We start from the raw sequence: 20,435 nt of genomic DNA on the forward strand, positions 1-20,435 counted from the left end.
TTAAATTTATACCCTCTATTTTTATACTGGCATTGAGACTCCCTATCATGGGAAAATTATTTTAATTGCCTACTCTATTTATGTGTGTCGTGGTGGAGATAGGTCTCTACCAAAGGAGATGCAGAGCGCTCCTTCCCTCCGCCAGCATGCAGGTCACCCTTGGACAAGGTATAGCGATCAGGGTCACATGAAGCCTTGGGGGCAGGTGGTGGATGGTCGTACGAGCAGCTGGTGCTCATCACAAATCCTGGTTATGTGATCACTGACTCCAGGTAGTGAATCTCTGAAGAATGTTGATAATGGCTGGGGTCACCTGTCTGGTAAAGACACTGCCCAGAAGAAAGCAATAACAAGCCATTTCTGTAGAAAAATTTGCCAAGAACTATTATGGTCATGGAAAGACCATGATCACCCACATCATACAACATGGAACATAATAACAACGGTGACCCTATCTGTGCTCCTTATAACTTTATAAACCTCTGTATGGTCACCCTCTGTCTCCTGTCCTCGAGTAAGAACAACCGAAGCCTCTTCAATCTCTGCTTGTCACTAAAGCCCTCTAGTTCAGGCAATATCTTGGTCAATCACTTTCATACTTTTTCCAGTGCTTCCACATCATGACCAGAACTGCACACAATCCAGTCCTGATGAAGCATCTCAGCCCAAAACATTGACTGGTTATTCCATTCCATAGACGCTGCCTTAACTGCTAAGCGTATTGCTCTGGATTCCCAACATCTACAGGATCTCTTCTGTTCATAATATTCCAAGTGTGTCATAACCACTGTGGCAAAACTGATGGTCAAAAGGTGCAAGGGAACTGTGCACAAGTTATAGTAAAGTTTCTCCAAGCAGACAGTCCAACTGGACCATTTGGCATCATCTTCCCCTTTCCATTTCTTCCTCACTCTCTTTTAACAATATGAGTTCCCTCCATCAGCATTGTCTGTCCCAGTTACAGGCTCACTCTGCTGACTAGAGGAGGATAACCTCTGCCCCAGCCCACAGTAGTTGGATCCATAGTTAGGAATATGGAGGGGGGAAGACCGTCAATTCTGGGGGTCAAATCTCAGGGTACCAGCAATTCCCTGTGGTGGTGGACGCTGAGCCAGTTTCAGCAGGCTCCGTTGCAAGGGGAATGTGGTGAGTGTTTCGCAAGGAGTCACACGTTAAGATCCTCCTGTTTAGTGGTTTTAGTAACTGCGCATGATTTAATACTTGTAATTTCAAAGCCATGAGGAATATGTGGCTCTTAAAATCGGCAGAGTCATTAGTTTGTGGATTTTGAATGCAAGTTTTGAAAACGTGAGCTCAGTCCTTCATGAAGTTCGGCACTCTTATGATTAGTAGAGCCATTGGCCTGTGGATTTTGAGCGCGACCTCTGAAAAAGCAAGTTGTGACATTCAGTACATCTGCGATTGGCAGAGCCGTTTCTTGTTGATTTTGAGCGCGAGTTTTGAACAAGCGAGCACAACTAGTTGTGACATTCTTGCAGTCCATTGGCTTATGGATTTTGAGAGCAAATTTTGGAAATGCAAGCACAGCCAGTCACAGCATTCAGTGCTCTTGCGATCAGCAGGACTGCAGGTTTGTGCATTTTAAGCGTGGCCCGTGAAAACATGAGCGCAGCCAGTTCTGGCGTTCGGCACACTTGCACTCTGCAGTCATTGGCTTGTGGATTTTGAGTGTGAGATTTGAAAAGGTGAGCACAGCTAGTCGAGACTTTCTGCGCTCTTGCGATCAGCAGAGCCGTTGGCTCGAGGACTTTGAGCGCAAGTTTGGAAAACTTGAGAGCTACCAGTCGTTACATGCGTTCTTACAATTGGCAGAGCCATTGGCTTGTGGATTTTGAGCTGGAAATTTGAAAATGTGAGAGACGCTAGTCGTGACTTTCTGCGCTCTTGTGATTGGCAGTGTCGCTGGCTTGTGTATTTTGAATGTGAGCTTTGAAGAAGAGAGCGGGTGCAATCGTGACATTTGGTGCTCTTGCGATCAGCAGAGCCATTGGCTTGTACATTTTGAATGCGAGCATGGCTGGTCATGACATTTGGCACTCTTGCGATCAGCAGAGGCATTGGCTTTTGGATTTTGAGTGCGAATTTTGGAAACGCAAGCATAGCCAGTCACGACATTCAACACTGTTGTAATCAGCAGAACCATTGGTTTGTGCATTTTGAGAGCAAAATGTGAGCGCAACCAGTTCTGATGTTCAGCGCTCTTGCTCTCGGCAGAGCCTTAGGACTGTGGATTTTGAGCTGGAGTTTTGAAAACATGAGCACGGCCAGTCATGACACTCAGTCCTCTTGTGATCAGCAGAGCTGTTGGACTGTGCAGCTTGAGTGCAAGTTTTGAAAATGCGAACAGGCCCAGTCATGACATTCGGCACTTTTGCGCTCTGCAGAAGTATTGGTCTGTGGATGTTGAGTTGGAGCTTTGAAAACATGAGCTCGTTCAGTCATGACATTCAGCATTCTTTTAATCGCCAGCACAGATTTTGAGCACGAGTTTTGAAAAAAAACCCAGCGGGGCCAGTCATAACATCAAGCGGAGCCGTAGGCTTGTGTATACTAAGTGCAAGTTTTGAAAAAGTGAGTGAGGCCAATTGAAACATTCAATGGGCTTAAGATCAGGTGCTAGGGTCAGGGACGTCTCAGATTGGGCTAACAACATTCTAAATAAGGAAGATGAGCAGCCACAAGGTGTGGAACATATTGGTACCAGTGCCTGGAAAATGGACTTAATCCTGAAGAATACAAGGAGCTAGGACTAAAGCAGAAAAACAGGATCTCAAGGGTAGTAATGGCTGGATTAATGTCTGTGCCATTCACCAGTAGGGACAAGAATAGGATGACTTGGCAGATAAATGTGTGGCTGCAGAATTGGTGTGGGGGGTGGGTTCAGATTTCTGGATCATTGGGAGCTCTTCTGGGGAAGGTATACTATATACAAAAGGACCAGGTTGCACCTGAACCTGAGGGGGCCTATTTTCTTTGTGAGAAAGTTTGCTAGAGCTGTTAGGAAGGGTTTTGGCCCTAAATGTCGACTATACCTTTTTCCATAGATGCTGCCTGGCCTACTGAGTTCCTCCAGCATTTTGTGTGTGTTGTTAGGAAGGGTTTACCTAGTTTGGCAGGGGTCTGGGAAACAGAGTGACAGGACAGAGGATGGGGTAGATGGTATTCAAGCAGATACAACTAGCAGAGAGACTGTGAGGAAGGAGATGCAGTTGATTGGATAAAATTGCAGTCAGTGGGATGGGTTGAAGTGTGTCCAGTTTAATCCAAGTTGCATCAGGAACAAGGGTGATGAACTTAGAACATGGAACAGTACATTGAACTACGTTGTTGTGGCCACTACGGAGACTTACCTATCACAAGAGCAGGAAAGGCTGGTGGATGTTCTGGTGTTTAGATGTTTCAAAAGGGACAGGAAGGGAAGTAAAAGAGGTTGGGGAGTGGCATTGCTAATCAGGAATGGTATCATAGCTGCAGAAAGGCAGGACGTCCTGGAAGGATTATCTATGGAGTCAGTGTTGATGGAAGTCAGAAACAGCAAGGGAGCAGTCAGTCTATTGAAAGTTTTCAGTAGACCCCCCAACAGTATCCAAGACACTGAGCTGCAGATTGGGAGGCAGATTTTGGAAAGATACAAAAATAACAGGGTTGTTGGTCATGGGTGACTTCAAGTTCTCTAATATTGATTGGCTCCTCCTTAGTGCAAAAAGTTTAGATGGGGCAGAATATGTTAGGTATGTCCCGGAAGGATTTCTGACAGGCTGACTAGAGGAGGGGTCATACTGGACCTGGTTCTAGGCAATGAACCAGGTCAGGTGTCAGATCCTTCAGTGGGTGACCATTTTGGAGACAGTGACCATTATTCCCAGACCTTTACATAGTCTTGGAGCAGATGGCATGGGAAAGTATTTAGTTGGGGGAGAGGGGATTATGATGATATTAGGCAGGAACTTGGGAGCATAAACTTGGAAAATCAGGGAAATGCAGAATGGAAAAATGAAGGCTGTAGTACTTGCATGGTATTCTGGATGGGTTTGCCCCCATTCAGCTAGGGAAAGGATGGTAAGATGAAGGGACCATGGTTGACAAGAGATTTGGAACATTAGTAAAGAAGGAAGCTTACTTGAAGTTTAGAAAGCAAGAATCAGACAAGGGCTCTAGAGAGTTACAAGCTAACCAGGAAGGAACTGAAGAATGAACCTAGGAGAGCTAGAAACGGACATGAGAAAGTCTTGGTGAGTAGAATTAAGGAACACCCCAAGGCATTGTACATGTATGTGAAGAACAGGAGGATAACTAGAGTGAGGGTAGGACCAATCAGGGAATGAAGAGGTAACATGTGCCTGGTGTCAGTGGAGGCAGAGGAGATCTTTAATGAATAATTTGGTTCAGTATTCAGCAGTGAGAGGGACCTTGATGCTTGTGAGAATATGTCGATGTTATGAAAGAGAACGTGCTTGAATTTTTGAAAAACATTAGGATAGATAACTCACCAGGATCAGATGGGACATATCCCAGATTACTATGGAAAGTGAGGGAAGATATTCCTGCGCCTTTGTGTCTTCACTGACCTCAGGTGTAGAACCAGATGATTAGATATTTGCAAATATAATTTCTTTGTTCAAGAAAGAGAGTAGGGATAACCCTGGGAATTATAGACCAGTGAATCTTATTTCAGTGACTTCAGTGCTGGGCAAATTACTGCAGAAAATTCTTAGAGACAGGATTTACAAGCAATTGGAGAAGCATACTCTGGTCATGCCTTGTGAGCCTGATTGAATTTTTTGAGGTTGTGACAAAGCAAATTGAAGGGAGAGCAGGTGTATATGGATTTCAGTAAGGCATATGATAAAGTTCCTCGTGGTAGGCTCATTTAGAAGTCAAGACATATGGGATCCAAGGAAACTTGGCTGTGTGGATTCAGAATTGGTTTGCGTATAGAGGGCAGAGGGTGGATTAAATGGAGCAAATTCTGCCTGGATGTTGGTGACCAGAGATCTGTTCTGGATCCATGAGTAATACAGAAAAGATTCACAAGGATGTTTCCAGGACTGGAGGGCTTGAGCTGTGAGGGGAGGCTGAGGAGTCAGGACCTGTTATCTAGAGAGTGAAGAAGGATGCTCTTTGTGATTTTTATAAATCACTTGGATGAGCAAGTGAAGGGTGGACTAGTAAGTTTGCAGATGACACAAAGGTTGGTTGAGCTATGGATAGTGCAGAAGGTTGGCAAAGGCTACAATGGGACATTGTAATTGGACAGTAACAGGATGCAGAGCTGGGCTGAGAAGTCACAGATGGAGTTCAAACCTGAAAAGATTGAAGTGATTCACTTTGGAAGGTCAATGGCATGATTCTTAGCAGAGCATAGGAACAGAGAGATCTTGTGGTCCACATTCATTGATCCCTCAAATTTGCCATGCAGGTTGATAGGGTTAAGAAGGCGTATTGTGTGTTGGCCTTCATTAGTCAGGAGATTGAGTTCAAGAGTTGCAGTTTTGTTACAGTTCTACAAAACCCTGGTTGGAATATTGTGTTCAGTTCTGGTCACCTCATAGGAAGGATGTAGAAGCTTCGAGAGGGTGCATAGGAGTTTTATAGGATACTGTCTTGTTTAGGGAACATGTCTTATGAAGATAGGTTGGGCAAGATAGGGCCTTACTCTTTGGAGTGAAGAAGGATGAGAGGCAAGGATCGAGTGGACAGTCAGAAACTTTTACCCAAGGAGGGGGAATAGCTACTACCAGGGGTCACAATTTTACGGTGATTGCAGGAAAGTATAAGGGGGATGTGAGAGGTAGTTTTTTAAAAAAATCAGAGTGTTGAGTGTGTAGATCGCATTGCCAGGGTGGTAGTAAAGGTAGATGCAATAGGGGTACTTAAGAAGTGCTTAGCTGGGCACATGGATGATAGAAAAATGGAGGGCTATGTGGGAGGGAAGGATTAGATTGATCTTAGAGTAGGTTAAAAGGTCAGCACAATATTGTGGGCCAACGAACACTGTTTTATGTTCTTTGTAAATAATGTGGTCCAATAAAAATCACTGACCAAACAGTGGTATAAATACAATAACACTGCCTCAGCCCTGGCTCCACTTCAACAAAGCAAATATATCACTCCTAATGAGTAGGGAACCTTTTCACACTGAGTCATCATTCCAGCAAACACCCAAAAAAATTTGCACTTTTACCTTCATTTGATACTTGCCATGTCACAACAAAGAAAACATCGCCCAGCCACACAAACTGTTTAGCTCTCTTCTGAGAAAAGACTGTGAGCATCCACCTTGTATATGTCCCTCTTAATGTTATAAACTTTTGTAAGTTCACCCCTCATCCTTCTTCGCTCCACGGATAGCAGGTACAGCCTCTCCAGTCTCTCCTCATAGCTCAAGCCATCCAGTCCAGGAAGCATCCTTGTGAATCTTTTCTGTGCCCTCTCTACTTCACACACAACCTTCCTATAATACACTGTTCCAGGCACAGTCTCACCAGCACCCTACACATCTGTAGCATGATGTCTCATTAGCTATATTTCATCTTAGTACCGACGTCAACAGGACATTAGGTGACTCATACACCTGACAGTCTTTTCATGCATCAGCACATTCCCAGCTCCAGATTTCTTCTGTTAGTAAAACTGACATCAAAAGTTGTGTTAGATATTATAATTTAGTTAACCAATGACCATGCTCAGGAATAGATTACCGTAGGTAAACACACAGCCATGATCATTACATTGTGAAGATGTACTGAAGGACCCTGAGGCTGACCAAACTATGGTATTAGGAACACAATCAAACAAGGAAGAAAGGCTGCAGATTAATATCTTCAGCTGAAGGTCATTAATCCAAGTAAAATGCAAATCAAGCCTCAGCACCTACACTTTCTGCTCACTGTCACTGTTCTTCTCTAGGAAGGAGCTGCACTGAGATCGCACAGAGACTCGAGTGTTCAGCACCCCCACCTTGGGAAGCTAGGTGCCACTGCTGTTGTACCAGGAGACTCTCCTTTGTTTGTCACCTGCCACCTGTGGTGCGTAGCTACCAAAGAAGATTACCATCAGAGTTTGGCTGGAGGGGAGTTAATTGGACAGAAACACATCCTCAGCCGCAAACACATTAAGCAGGAGCATTGTCATATAACAATTACAGCACGGAAATGGGCCATCTCGGTCCTTCTAGTCCGTGCTGAATGTGATCCATGCCCTGCTTACAAAATGTGCTCCCATTGGCTTCATCATGAGCTATGAGGGACAAATACCTGTGAGTGTGAAGCAGTCTTCTATGTATCCATGCTCCACAGAACCTTTGCCCGTCCACACCCCAATTTATTCCATCAGCAGATCCTTCCTTTACACTCTCCAGTTAATATTTATCCAGCTTCCGCTTATGGTCATCTTGATCACCTCTGACAGCAATGAGTTTTGCAGTCTAAAATCTGATTATGGAGATTTTTCTTTTTTTTGAATGATATCTTTTATATATATTTTCTCTAGGTTCCTCACAGATCATATTGACACAAGCTTGAGAGTTTGAGTGGAACGTTTTGGAGTGCAAAATGAACTGTGGTTCTCATGTCTTCTTTGGAATCCAGTAATCCTAGTGAAAATCAGAACCTAGTCTGGGGCAAGTTAGAGGCAGATTTATACGTCAAACCCACAAACATGTTAGGAGACTGGGAAGAATAGTGTCCATTGCTCCGACTGCAAATCAAGCAAGATTATTGGCACTTAGCTGTATTCAGTTCTGTACACTGGATTGTGCTGAAGTCAGTGGAACTAGACAGTGAGGAGGAGAGTACAGCCACAGCACAATACTCTGAACTGTTTGGTGCTGATAACTAAACATCTCTCCCTTCAGGACAACCTAAAGGATAGCAGAGAAGCTATCTTACTTTTTCAACAGTAATACCTGAGTGAGCCTCGACTAATTATATTTGAGCAATGGGAGCAAGGCCACATCTCATGCCATTAGGTATGTGTACATTGATATTTGATGATGACTGATTGCTTAACATAAAACACATAATGGCTGTGCCAACCACGACAAGTTAGAAGGCAAAAGAGCAGAAAAAACAAATTAAAGTGCACAATGACACATTACCAATGTTAATCATCTGAGGGGATAGAACCATTAACCACAATTCTGTCACTGGAGCTCTGTTTCGATTACCATGCATGGATGTAAGACCATAAGAGATAGGAGCAGAATCAGTCCACTCAGCACATCATGTCTGCTCAGCTATTCCATCATGGCTGATTTATTATCCCTCTTAACCCCATCCTCCTGCCTTCTCCCCATAAACTTTGACATCCTGTCTAATCAAGAACCTATCAATCTCTGCCTTAAATAACCTCCACAGCTGTCTGTGGCAATAAATTCTACAGATTCATCACCCTCTGGCTGAAGAAATTCCTCCTCCTCTCCGTTCTGAATGGAATCCCTCTATTCTAAGGCTGTGCTGTCTGGTCCTAGACATCCCCACTGTAGGAAACATCCTCTCCACATCCACTCTATCCAGATCTTTCAAATTTTGAAAGGTTTCAAGATTTCTCCCCCCCACCCCCACTCTTTTTAAACTCCAGCGTGTACAGGCACAGAGTCATCAAACCCTATGTTAACCCTTTCATTCCTGGAATCATTCTCATGAACATCCACTCGGCCCTCTCACAAGCCAACACAACCTTTCCCAAATAAGGGGCTCAAAAGAGCACATCACAATACTCCAAGTGCAGTCTGACCAATGCCTTCTAAGGTCTCAGCATTACATCTTTGCTCTTATATTTTAGTTCTCTTGAAATGAATGCTAACATTATATTTGTCTTGCTTACCACTGATTCAACCTGCAAATTAACCTTTTGGGAATCATGAACAAAGACTCCTAAGTCCTTTTGCACCTCTGATTTTTGAATTTTCTCTCAATTTAGAAAATAGTCCACACCTTTATTCCTTCTACCAAGGTACATGAACGTACAATTCCTGACACTATTCCATCAGCCACTTCTTTGCCCATTCTCCTAATCTAAGTCTTTCTGCAGACTTGCTGCTTTCTCAACTCAGACTGTCCCTTCACCTATCTTTGTATCGCCCGCAAACTTGGCCACAAAGACAATAATTCCGTCATCCAAATCATTGACATATAATGTGAAAAGCAGTCCTGACACTGACCCCTGTGGAACACTACTAGTCACCAGCAGTCAACCCGAAAGAGCCCATTTATTCTTATTCTTTGCTTCCTGCCAACCTTCTATCCATGCTAGTATCTCTTCTGTAATAACATGGGCTCTTATCTTGTTAAGCAGCCTCATGTGTGCCACCTTGTCAAAGGTCTTCTGAAAAGCCAAGTAAACAAAATCCATTACACTCTTTGTCCATCCTGTCTGTTATGTCTTCAAAGAATTCCAATGAATTCTTAGGCCAGATTTCACCTTAAGGAAACCATGCTAACTTTGCCGATTTTATCATGTGCCTCCAAGTACCGAGACCTCTTCCTTAACAATTGACTCCAACATCTTCCCAACCACTGAAGTCAAAGCAACTGACCTATAATTTTCTTTCTTCTGCTTTTCTCCCTTTGTGGAGAGTAGAGTGAAATTTGCAATTTTCTAGTCCTCTGGAACCATTCCAGAATCTAATGATTCTTGAAAGATCATTACCAATGCCTCCATAATCTCTTCAGTCACCTCTTTCAGAACCCTGGGATGTAGTCCATCTGGTCCAGTTGATTTATCTTCCTTCAGACCATTCAGTTTCCTTAGCACCTTCTCTTTAGTAAGAACAACTGCGCTCTCTTCTGCCTCCTGACACTCTGGAATTTTTAGCATACTGCTAGTGTCTCCCACAGTGAAGACTGATGCAAAATACCTATCCAGTTTGTCCACCATTTCCTTGTCCCCCATTACCACCTTTCCAGTGTCATTTTCTAGTAGATTCTCATCTCTTTTACGTCCTATATAATCTGAAAAAAACTTTTGGTATTGTCTTTTATTTTGGAAAGGAACTTAAAGCTTGGAAATGTATAAAGATGATGCGATGTACCAGATTTTGTTTTGAATTTGTTTTGTTTTAAGGGCATGACTTCAGGATTGAAGGACGTCCATTTAGAACAGAGATGCAGAGAAATTACTTTAGTCAGAGGGTGGTAAATCTGTGGAATTTTTTGCTACGAGTGGCTGTGGAGGCCAAGTCAATGGGTGCATTTAAGGCAGAGATAGATAGGTTCTTGATTAGTCAGGGCATCAAAGGGTATGGGGAGAAGGCAGGGGAGTGGAGTGGGAATGACTGGAAGAATTGGATCAGCCAATGATTGAATGGTGGAGCAGACTTGATGGGCCAAACGGCCTACTTCTCCTCCTATATCTTTGGTCTCATCTTAGAAGTATGAAGTCAAAAGTTGTGTACATGATAAACGTTGTGTTCTTTGAAACAGTTCACATTACATTTTTAAATACTTCATTTTTCTTGGAAGATTAAACTTATTTAAAGTTTATGCTTGCCCCCTTTGCGTTTAACCATCTCTGAAGGCACGCTTGTAAATCTGGATGTCTGACCTGCATTTTATGCTCACATTCACCGGGTGCCTGAAATGGATCATTTACTATTCCCCAACGCAACTGAATTAACTACCTCATGAGTAATACAGTCCTGAGCTGAATGGCTTGGAGCTTATAAATTGGCCCACGTTTTCAATCCAAATCTTTTGAAGTAGCGAATAACTGGTTTCATGCTAAAGGCAGTTGTATATGGAGCTCTCACTCCCACTGAATTTTAGATTGGAACCAGATATTTAAAACCAAGGGAGCATTAGTCACTTGTGGCACCTACCCAGCAGCTCAAAATGAACAGACATTACACAACACCAGAAGAACGTCATTTTGAACTGGTAGAAATGAATGATTAGCACTCCATTCAGTCTTTTCTGATTAAATTGCAAGTAATATGTTTTATTAGCAGAAGAAGAACAAAAAGCCATATGATATTAAATTTCATACCACAACTAAAAATGTTGGAATGATTAACATGTGTAGGTTTGTGTTACACAGGGTTTGCACCTCCTTGGCAGGCATCTGTCCTATTTCAACCTTCTTGGGTGCAATAGGTCGCTAGCTGGAACTAAAGCGAGAGGTCCCAGATACCTGTGCAGTCAACATTGTGATAGCATTATGTAAAGGGTGGCAGGAGAAAAGGGCAGTGAAAGGTGAGAAACAGAAATAAAGTCAGGGCAACAGGAAGAAACAACATATCAGACGGAAGATTTTTTAACCAGAAGTAGAAGCAGCACGTGAATTTTATATCTCTTTTTCAAAAATCTGGGTGCTTTGGGACCGGTATTGTATGTTCAATTCTTTTTCATAGTTTGGCATGATTGGCAAGGCCAGTGCAGTGGTCAATACTCATGATTGGCCAGGGGAAAGTATCAGTTGCTCTCAAAATTGGATCTCATCGTAGAGGTTCTCAAACACTACTCTTTCAGGACTTAGACCCAGCAACAACAGAATGGTGTGGATCTTGGAGATAACAGTATTCCCAGGAAGCTACAACAGTCCAACGAGAACTACACAGTCCTTGTAATCCTTTAAGACTTGCTGCAAACTTTTAAAACTCAGAACTGCAACAGTATGAATGAATGTCAAGCCAATAGTTCAAAACAATTCAGTTTGTAGTTTAACCAATATAACTATTTAAACAATACAAATTAACTCGTTTATTTGATGGTATGAAACATAATGAAGTCAGTTTTCTTTAACTATTAATAAAGAAATCTCAATCTTTCTAAAACACAAAAAATCATCGGAGATAAACTGCAATAATTTCCAATGCTCATCAACTGCACTGACATTATGCTTTGATCCAAATACAACAAGTAGTCTTGCCTTAATTCTGAACACAAATACTAACCTGGGCCGTGGAGGGAGACCAATGGTTTGGGTTTCAAGGACAGAAAATCTCTGTGGGAGAGCCAGAGATCTTTCCAAGCCACCTGTCACATTTTCCTTGCTGCAAACTTCTATCTCATAAAGATGGGAACCACCAAGTTTGCTCCCTGAAGCCATTTCTTCATTTCTATTGTTATGGTTTTGGACAAACAAGGAACTCATTCTTTCCATGGAGTTCCCACTTGTGTTATGCACAAGCATGTCTTTTGAAAAGTCAGTGTCCTTTGTTCCCCAGAGTTTGAAAGGTACATGTAGAGTTGACTTGCTCATAAAACGCTCTGAATCAGAATACGCCTTTTCAAAAGGTTCATTTTCCTTTTCCTTTCTTGAGCATTTAGAAATAACTGCGACCTTCTCATTGAGGTTACCAGCTCTCTCAGCCAATTCTCGCCTCCGGTCAGCCTTGACACTAGCAATGCGATCTGCCCTGGTTTCCATCAGCTGGTTCTCTTCAGCATCCATAATACTTGTTGAGCAGTCAGGAAGGATGGGGGGGGCGGGGTGAGGGGGGTCAATCACGTGGGTTTAGTGGAAAGTGATAGTCTGGTGGGCACTATGAGTGGTAACAGTCAGCCTCCTCACCAAAGTCCAGGACACTGGCACTCAAAGGGCCTCCCTCCTCATACTGTGGATGAGAAAGAGAATAGGAAATTTTAATAAGTTTAGCATGAAAGGAAAATTAAGTAGTTTTCTTTTTGTTGACAGAGAGGTGACAATAGCAAAAAGGTAATGAAGTCAGAAACAGAAGAAGCAGAAACAAGAATATTATCTTTTCTCAGCCTTTCTGAGGCAGAAGCCAAGATCTCCATCCTGCTTATTTTCGGGACTTTGTTTTTGTACACCACTCACTCATTGTGTCTCAGTGATGGAGCTACCACAACTCCAGCATTCAAGTGAAAGAGAACAGTGCTATGAACTAAATGTTTTCTCAATTACACTCTAAGATTGTCATTAAGCACAAGTTGATTTTGGAATAGCATGAATTTTCAGTCTGGCACAATACACACCGAATCAATGAAGCAGAAAAAAGCCATTCTGATCAGTGACAAGAATAGATTTCTAGGGAGATCACACGTGTGTTATAGCAGACTTCCCCAATCTTGTGCACCCTCTGATATAAATGGAAGTTTCGATGCCTCTTGTGAGCTGGAAAGGACCTAGAAGGGTTAGAAGCAATCCATCACAACCTGGTGCTGAGCATTTCATTAGCATCTTTGTGTGGTTCCTAGGATTTTCTCAATTATCTGTGTGTGTGTGTGTGTGTTGATCTGAAGACCTGACTTCAAAGTGGTGGGATGGCATAGGAGTGGTGTGAGGTGAGAGAAGGGTGAAGGAGACAAAAAACAGTAGTTGTGGGATGATAAGTGTGAGAACTGAATGAGGCAACACTAAACCTGGCTATGCTTGCCATTCTTTACTTTTACCTCCATGTCCCAATATTTATTGGAAATAGAGCAGGAAAGCCTGAAAACCGTTGCCTAACCCGGCAAAGCCCAAGAGAAGGCAACCAGATGAATATGCCCATAGGAGCTAGTAGTTCACATCTCCCAGCTGGTAGCCAGAGAGGACTGCCATGACACATTGTGACACAAATGCCCACTTATCAAGATGAGGAGTGCACTACCTGTGGAGGAATTGCACAGTCTATTGGAGGAAAGGTGGGTTGCTGGAAACAGACTTGTGAGGACTGAAAAGGGCAGTTAACAATACAGCCTGGGGTTTGGGGGGGATAAAACCTTTCTTACCAGCGAGTGAAGATGAAGGGCAGAGTCAAGCCTGTGTCTCCTGTTTCACCAAGTATACTCAAACAGCTTCCAGGGTAGCTCAAGGTGTTCTGGAGCTCGAAGTTCAATTCCAACACTGTTCTGTAAGAAGTCTCTATGTCTTCACCGTGGAACACGTGGGTTTTCTCCAGCTCCTCTGGTTTCCTCCCAAAGACGTACCGGGTAGGTTAAACAGTCATTGTAAATTATTCCATGACTAAGATGGGATTAATCGGGGTTGTGGGGTTGCTGTAGCAGTGTGGCTCAAAAGGCTGGAAGGGTCGCCTCCATGGTTTATCAATAAGTAAATAAGCTACAATTTGGAGAACTCCCCCAGTCCAATTTCCCAACCACATGGAAATCTGTGCAGCAAAGTTTCAAACTTAAGTGTTGTTAATAAACATGCTATCAGTATCTAATAATCATCAAATGTGACAATAGACAATAGGTGCAGGAGTAGGCCATTCGGCCCTTCGAGCCAACACCGCCATTCACTGTGATCATGGCTGATCATCCACAATCAGTATCCAGTTCCTGCCTTATCCCCATAACCTTTGATTCCGCTATCTTTAAGAGCTCTATCCATCTCTTTTTTTTTTGAAAGCATCCAGAGACTTGGCCTCCACAGCTTTCTGGGGCAGAGCATTCCATATATCCACCACTCTCTGGGTGAAAAAGTTTTTCCTCAACTCCGTTCTAAATGGCCCACCCCTTATTCTTAAACTATGGCCACTGGTTCTGGACTCACCTATCAGCAGGAACATGCTTCCTGCCTCCAGCGTGTCCAATCCCTTAATAATCTTATATGTTTCAATAAGATCCCCTCTCAGCCTTCTAAATTCCAGGGTATACAAGCCCAGTCGCTCCAATCTTTTGACATATGACAGTCCCGCCATCCCGGGAATTAACCTTGTGAACCTACGCTGCACTCCCTCAATAGCAAGGATGTCCTTCCTCAAATTTGGAGACCAAAACTGCACACAGTACTCCAGGTGTGGTCTCACCAGGGCCCTGTACAGCTGCAGAAGGACCTTTTTGCTCTTATACCCATTTCCCCTTGTTATGAAGGCCAGCATGCCATTAGCTTTCTTCACTGCCTGCTGTACTTGCATGCTTGCTTTCAGTGACTGATGTACAAGAATACCTAGATCCCGTTGTGCTTCCCCTTTTCCTGACTTGACTCCATTTAGATAATAATCTGCCTTCCTGTTCTTACCACCAAAGTGGATAACCTCACATTTATCCACATTAAACTGCATCTGCCATGCATCTGCCCACTCACCCAGCCTGTCCAAGTCACCCTGCATTTTCATAACATCCTCCTCACATTTCACACTGCCACCCAGCTTTGTGTCATCGGCAAATTTGCTAATGTTACTTTTAATTCCCTCATCTAAATCATTAATATATATTGTAAACAGCTGCGGTCCCAGCACTGAAACCTGCGGTACCCCACTGGTCACCGCCTGCCATTCAGAAAGGGACCCCCCGTTAATCGCTACTCTTTGTTTTCTGTCAGCCAGCCAATTTTCAATCCATGTCAGTACTCTGCCCCCAATACCATGTGCCCTAATTTTGCCCATTAATCTCCTATGTTGGACTTTATCAAAGGCTTTCTGAAAGTCCAGGTACACTACATCCACTGGCCCTCTCTTGTCCATTTTCATAGTTACATCCTCAAAAAATTCCAGAAGATTAGTCAAGCACGATTTCCCCTTCGTAAATCCATGCTGACTCGGACCGATCCTGTTACTGCTATCCAGATGTGTTGTAATTTCATCTTTTATAATTGACTCCAGCATCTTTCCCACCACCGACATCAGGCTAACCAGTCTATAATTCCCTGTTTTCTCTCTTCCTCCCTTCTTGAACAGAGGGACAACATTAGCCACCCTCCAATCCACAAGAACTGATCCTGAATCTATAGAACATTGGAAAATGATTACCAATGCGTCAATGATTTCTAAATGTGTGTGAAGCTTTGGAGTCAAATAGTGTGTGGTTCACTTTTAGTCACTTCCTTCGCTGATCCTCCCCTACGATTATCATATCAGGATAGAACAGATATCATGACCTGGAATGGCAATTCAAATGAGGAGAAATTTCTTTAGCTAGAGAGTGGTGAATCTGACAAATACTTTACCACAGGCTGCTGTGGAGGCCAAGTCTTTATGTATATTTAAGGAAGAGGATGATAGATTCTTGTTTGGTCAGGGCATGAAGGGATACAGGGAGAAGGCAGGGGATTGGGGCTGAGAGGAAAATTGGATCAGCCGTGATGAAATGGCAGAGCAGACTCAATGAGCTAAATGGCCTAATTCTGCTCCAATAGCTTGTGATTTTAAATGTCTAGAAATAGAAGAAACTGTGGAGGATAGTGGACTTGGCACAATACATCACGGGCACATCTGCCCCACCATTGGTAATATCTACATGAGGCATTTCCGCAAGAGGGCAACGCCCATCACCAAAGATCCCCACCATCCAGGCCATGCCATCTTCTCACAGCTACCATCAGGCAGGAGGTATGGAAGTCCGAAGTTCCAAACCACCAGGTTTCAGAAACCCTTCAATCATTTGGTTCTTGAACCAATAGTAATCCCTACTGTATAGCAACATTGTATGCACAAGTCAGCTTGAGTACTTTACACTAAAATGGACTTGGTTTTTCCTTTTGTTATAGTTGTGTTTTCTTGCAAAAATTCTGTATATGTTTCATTTATGTTTCCTTGTAAATGCTGATTATCTGAATCTATGTGCCTGTGATGCTGCTACAAGAAAGTTTTTTCTTGCATTTGTGCATACATATATAGGACAATAAACTCAACATTTCAAAACTACTGTTCCCTAACTTTATAAATGTTAATACAAACATTTGTACATGTATTCCTGATTTCTGTGGTCTTCAGATCCCAGAATACTTGAAGGGGTCAAAAGTGAAGCTCCGGTGGGCACAAGTCCTTTCTAACGAGGAGTCTTTGACCTGAAACATTAGCTTTCTTTCACTTTCCACAGATGCTGTCTGAACTGCCATGTGTTTTGAGGATGTTCTGTTTATAAATCAGCCTGGCTGTTCATGTACAGAATAGCTCCTGAATGACTTCACTCTTTGTTAAAAAGGCAACAGGGATCTTAATAAAATGCAAGAATCTAAACTGCCTGTGTTTATTTTCACATTAGGTATCATAAGGTATGACGATGAGGTAACAGGGCCCTTAAAGGCTTTTAAAAGCAGCTCCCTTGGACTGTAAACATAGCCAGTATGAGCAAATTATTTTTCCAATTGTGTGAGCTGGATTCAATCCCACATTTAAATGGCAGCGCTGAGATCATTTATACTTGAAATCTTAAACAGCAGCAGAGAGTTGATCCCTCAATGAAATGAAGCTTTTGATTTACTGATAAAACAGCCAAACAGCACAGTAACAGACTCGTTGACCCAACATGCCCATGCCAACTATTTACCAATCCTCGATCTATACCCGAAAAGATTTCATTCTAGCACTCGTCCAGATGCTTCATAACATGCTTCTTTGTCCAGTGAATCTTATTTCTATTTAAGTTGATGGAGAAGATACTGAGAGGCAGAATTTATGAACATTTGGAGTGGTATAATATGATTAAGAATAGTCAGCACAGCTTTGTCAAAGGCAGGTTGTGCCTTTCGAGCCTGACTGAATTTTTTGAGATGTGATTAAACACATTGATGAAGGTAGGGCAGTAGACGTAGTGTATATGGATTTCAGCAAGGCTTATTGAGAAAGGAAGGAGGCATGAGATCCAAGGGGACCTTGCTTTGTGGATCCAGAAATGGCTTGCCCACAGAAGGCAAAGAGTGGTTGTAGACGGGTCATATTCTGCATGGAGGCTGGTGATCAGAGGTGTGCCTCAGGGAACTGTTCTGGGACCCCTTCTCTTTGTGATTTTTATAAATGACATGGATGAGGAAGTGGAAGGATGGATTAGTAAATTTGCTGATGACACAAAGGTTGGGGGTGTTGTGGATAGTGTGGAGGGCTGTCAGAGGTTACAGTGGGGCATCGATAGGATGCAAAACTGGGCTGAGAAGTGGCAGATGGAGTTCAATCCAAATAGGTGTGAGGTGGTTCATTTTGGTACGTCAAATATGATGGCAGAATATAGTATTAATGGTAAGACTCTTGGCAGTGTGGAGGATCAGAGGGATCTTGGGCTACACAGGTTGACTGTGTGGTTAAGAAGGCATAGGGTGCATTGGCCTTCATCAATCGTGGGATTGAGTTCAAGAGCTGAGAGGTAACGCTACAGCTATATAGGACCCTGGTCAGACCCCACTTGGAGTACTGTGCTCAGTTCTGGTCACCTCACTACAGGAAGGATGTGGAAACTATAGAAAGGGTGCAGAGGAGATTTACAAAGATACTGCCTGGATTGGGGAGCATGCCTTATGAGAATAGGTTGAGTGAACTTGGCCTTTCTCCTTGGAGCGGCAGAGGATGAGAGGTGACCTGATAGAGGTGTGTAAGATGATGAGAGGCATTGATTGTGTAGATAGTCAGAGGCTTTTTCCCCAGGGCTGGAATGGCTAACATGAGAGGGCACGGTTTTAAGGTGCTTGGAAGTAGGTACAGAGGAGATGTCAGGGGTAAGTTGTTTGTTGTTGTTGTTGTTTTTTTTCTCGCAGAGAGTGGTGAGTGCGTAGAATGGGCTGCCGGCGACGGTGGTGGTGGAGGCGGCGGATACAATAGGGTCTTTTCAGAGACTCCTGGATAGGTACCATGGAGCTTAGAAAAATAGAGGGTTATGGGTATCCCTGGATAATTTCTAAAGTAAGTGCAAGTTCAGCATAGCATTGTGGGCTGAAGGGTCTGTAGTTTGCTGTAGGCTTTCTATGTTTCTAAATGTTGTGAGAACCACCTAACATCTTCTCAGGCAGTATATTCCAGATTCTGGACACCCTGTAGTGGGGAAAAAGTCAGGAGGGCAAAGTTCATCTTGTACAAAAGCACCCAAGGACAGTGAGTGCTGCCTGCCACTCAGACTCACCTCTGTATATTTTGTTCCACTGACTTCAAGCAGTCTATGAGCAAAATCAGTTGCTGAATTTCTTCAACTCTCTCAGTATTTGTGGCCAAAACCAACTCTCACTGTCCCTCATTCCCTGTCACCTCCCACAACCAACACTCAGTGAGGCACTGGGGACATTGAAAATATCCTTCACCCAAAACACATTTAGAGACAAATAAACTCATCACCAAGTTCAATAAAATAAAATAAGCCAGCACAACAAGAGAACAGACTCAACAACATTCATAATGTAAAGAGCTTTCTGAGAAGATCTTTATAAGAGGTTAGATGAGAAATCGGAGTGCAGACGGATGCAAAAATAAGGTAAGGTTTTAAATTCTACCATCTGATGGAAAACTAATGCCTCAAAGCATACGGCAGTGTCAGAAACAGACAGAATGAGCAGGAGAATGGCTCTGATCAAAGCCAAAGGGAAAAAGGGTCGGGTTGATTTTACACCCTGTCTGATCACCTTACCATTGATGTCAAAAGAAAGGAATATTGGCCAGAACTGCTGCCATTAGTTTCCCAGTCCAGCGGTGAAAGCTGAAATATGTCCCAGAGTCTTAAGAAGATTTCACTGATGCCAGATATAATGGTAGCAGGAGGAAAAACTTTGAAAGTGAATCCCATAAAGCATAAATTAGCTGCAAAATGACATCTGAGGTTGTGGGAAGGAGAAGGAGACCAGCTCTCAGGGAAATTGGTTCTAGCCAGGCATAGTATTTAAAGAGCTATTTTAAAGATTAGCTTTATTTGTCACATGTACATCAAAACATTGAAAAATACAGTGAAATGTGACATTTGTGTCAACAACCAACACAGTCAAAGGATGTGATGGGGACAGCTTGGAAGTGTCGCCATGCTTCCGCCCCCTTGGCCACAACTACTGACCCACACATATTGGAACGTGGGGGGACTGAAGCAGCTGGAGGAAGCCCCTGTAGTACAAAACCCATGAGTGTACAAGCTCCTTACTAACAGTGGTGCAATTCAACCCAGGCCCCTGGCACTGTAAAGCACAATGCTACCTTGCTGCCCTTTTTACTTGCCCTCTTATGGCAAAAGTGTCTAAGATCAAAGGGTTCCAGTCTATGGTGAGGAGTAACAGGTTTAGAGGGATCTGGGGAAGAATTCTTACCCCAGAGGGTTGTTAGAATCTAGAATGCGTTGTCGGAGCAGGTGGTGGAGGCTAATACTCTGACCGCATTTGCATGGACATTTGAATCACAAAGCCATGTGCCCTGTGTTGTATGACACGGGTGAACATCATTGTTCTTGGGAAATTATTTACTTATTTATTTTTTAAAACAGAATTGGTTTGCCATTGCCGCCTTCTGGGCAGTGTCTTTACAAGTAAGGTGACCCCAGCCATTATCAATACTCTTCAGAGATTGTCTGCCTGATGTCACTAGTTGCATGACTACGGCTGGTGATATGTACCAGCTGCTCGTACGGCCGTCCACCACCTGCTCCCATAGCTTCATCTGACCCTGATCGGGGGGCTAAGCCTTGTCCAAGGGTGACCTTGCAGGCTAGCGGAGGGAAGGAGCGCCTTACACCTCCTTTGGTAGAGATGCATCTCCATCTCACGACCCAAGTACAAGTAAATAGAATGCACTGTCTGTGCAAGTGCTAGTAAATAGAATTAGCATAGATGGCCAGCATAGACAG

General features: G+C 43.2%; 1 protein-coding gene across 8 annotated transcripts in view; it reads right to left on the reverse strand.

Moving 5' to 3' along the window:
- LOC134340229 (supervillin-like) overlaps positions 1-20,435 on the reverse strand; it is a 264,886-nt gene that overhangs the window by 141,829 nt on the left and 102,622 nt on the right. For 6 of the 8 annotated variants that reach the window (XM_063037217.1, XM_063037214.1, XM_063037215.1 and 3 more), the window contains one exon: positions 11,915-12,577. The exons of the other annotated variants lie outside the window; for them this stretch is intronic. In XM_063037217.1, coding sequence (XP_062893287.1) covers positions 11,915-12,414 — 500 coding nt within the window. In that variant the 5' untranslated portion in view covers positions 12,415-12,577. Of the gene's footprint in view, positions 1-11,914; positions 12,578-20,435 lie in introns of those variants that run through there. 8 annotated transcript variants of the gene reach the window in all.

The sequence above is a fragment of the Mobula hypostoma genome, chromosome X1, assembly GCF_963921235.1.
Source record: "Mobula hypostoma chromosome X1, sMobHyp1.1, whole genome shotgun sequence".
In the NCBI taxonomy this organism is placed as follows: domain Eukaryota; kingdom Metazoa; phylum Chordata; class Chondrichthyes; order Myliobatiformes; family Myliobatidae; genus Mobula; species Mobula hypostoma.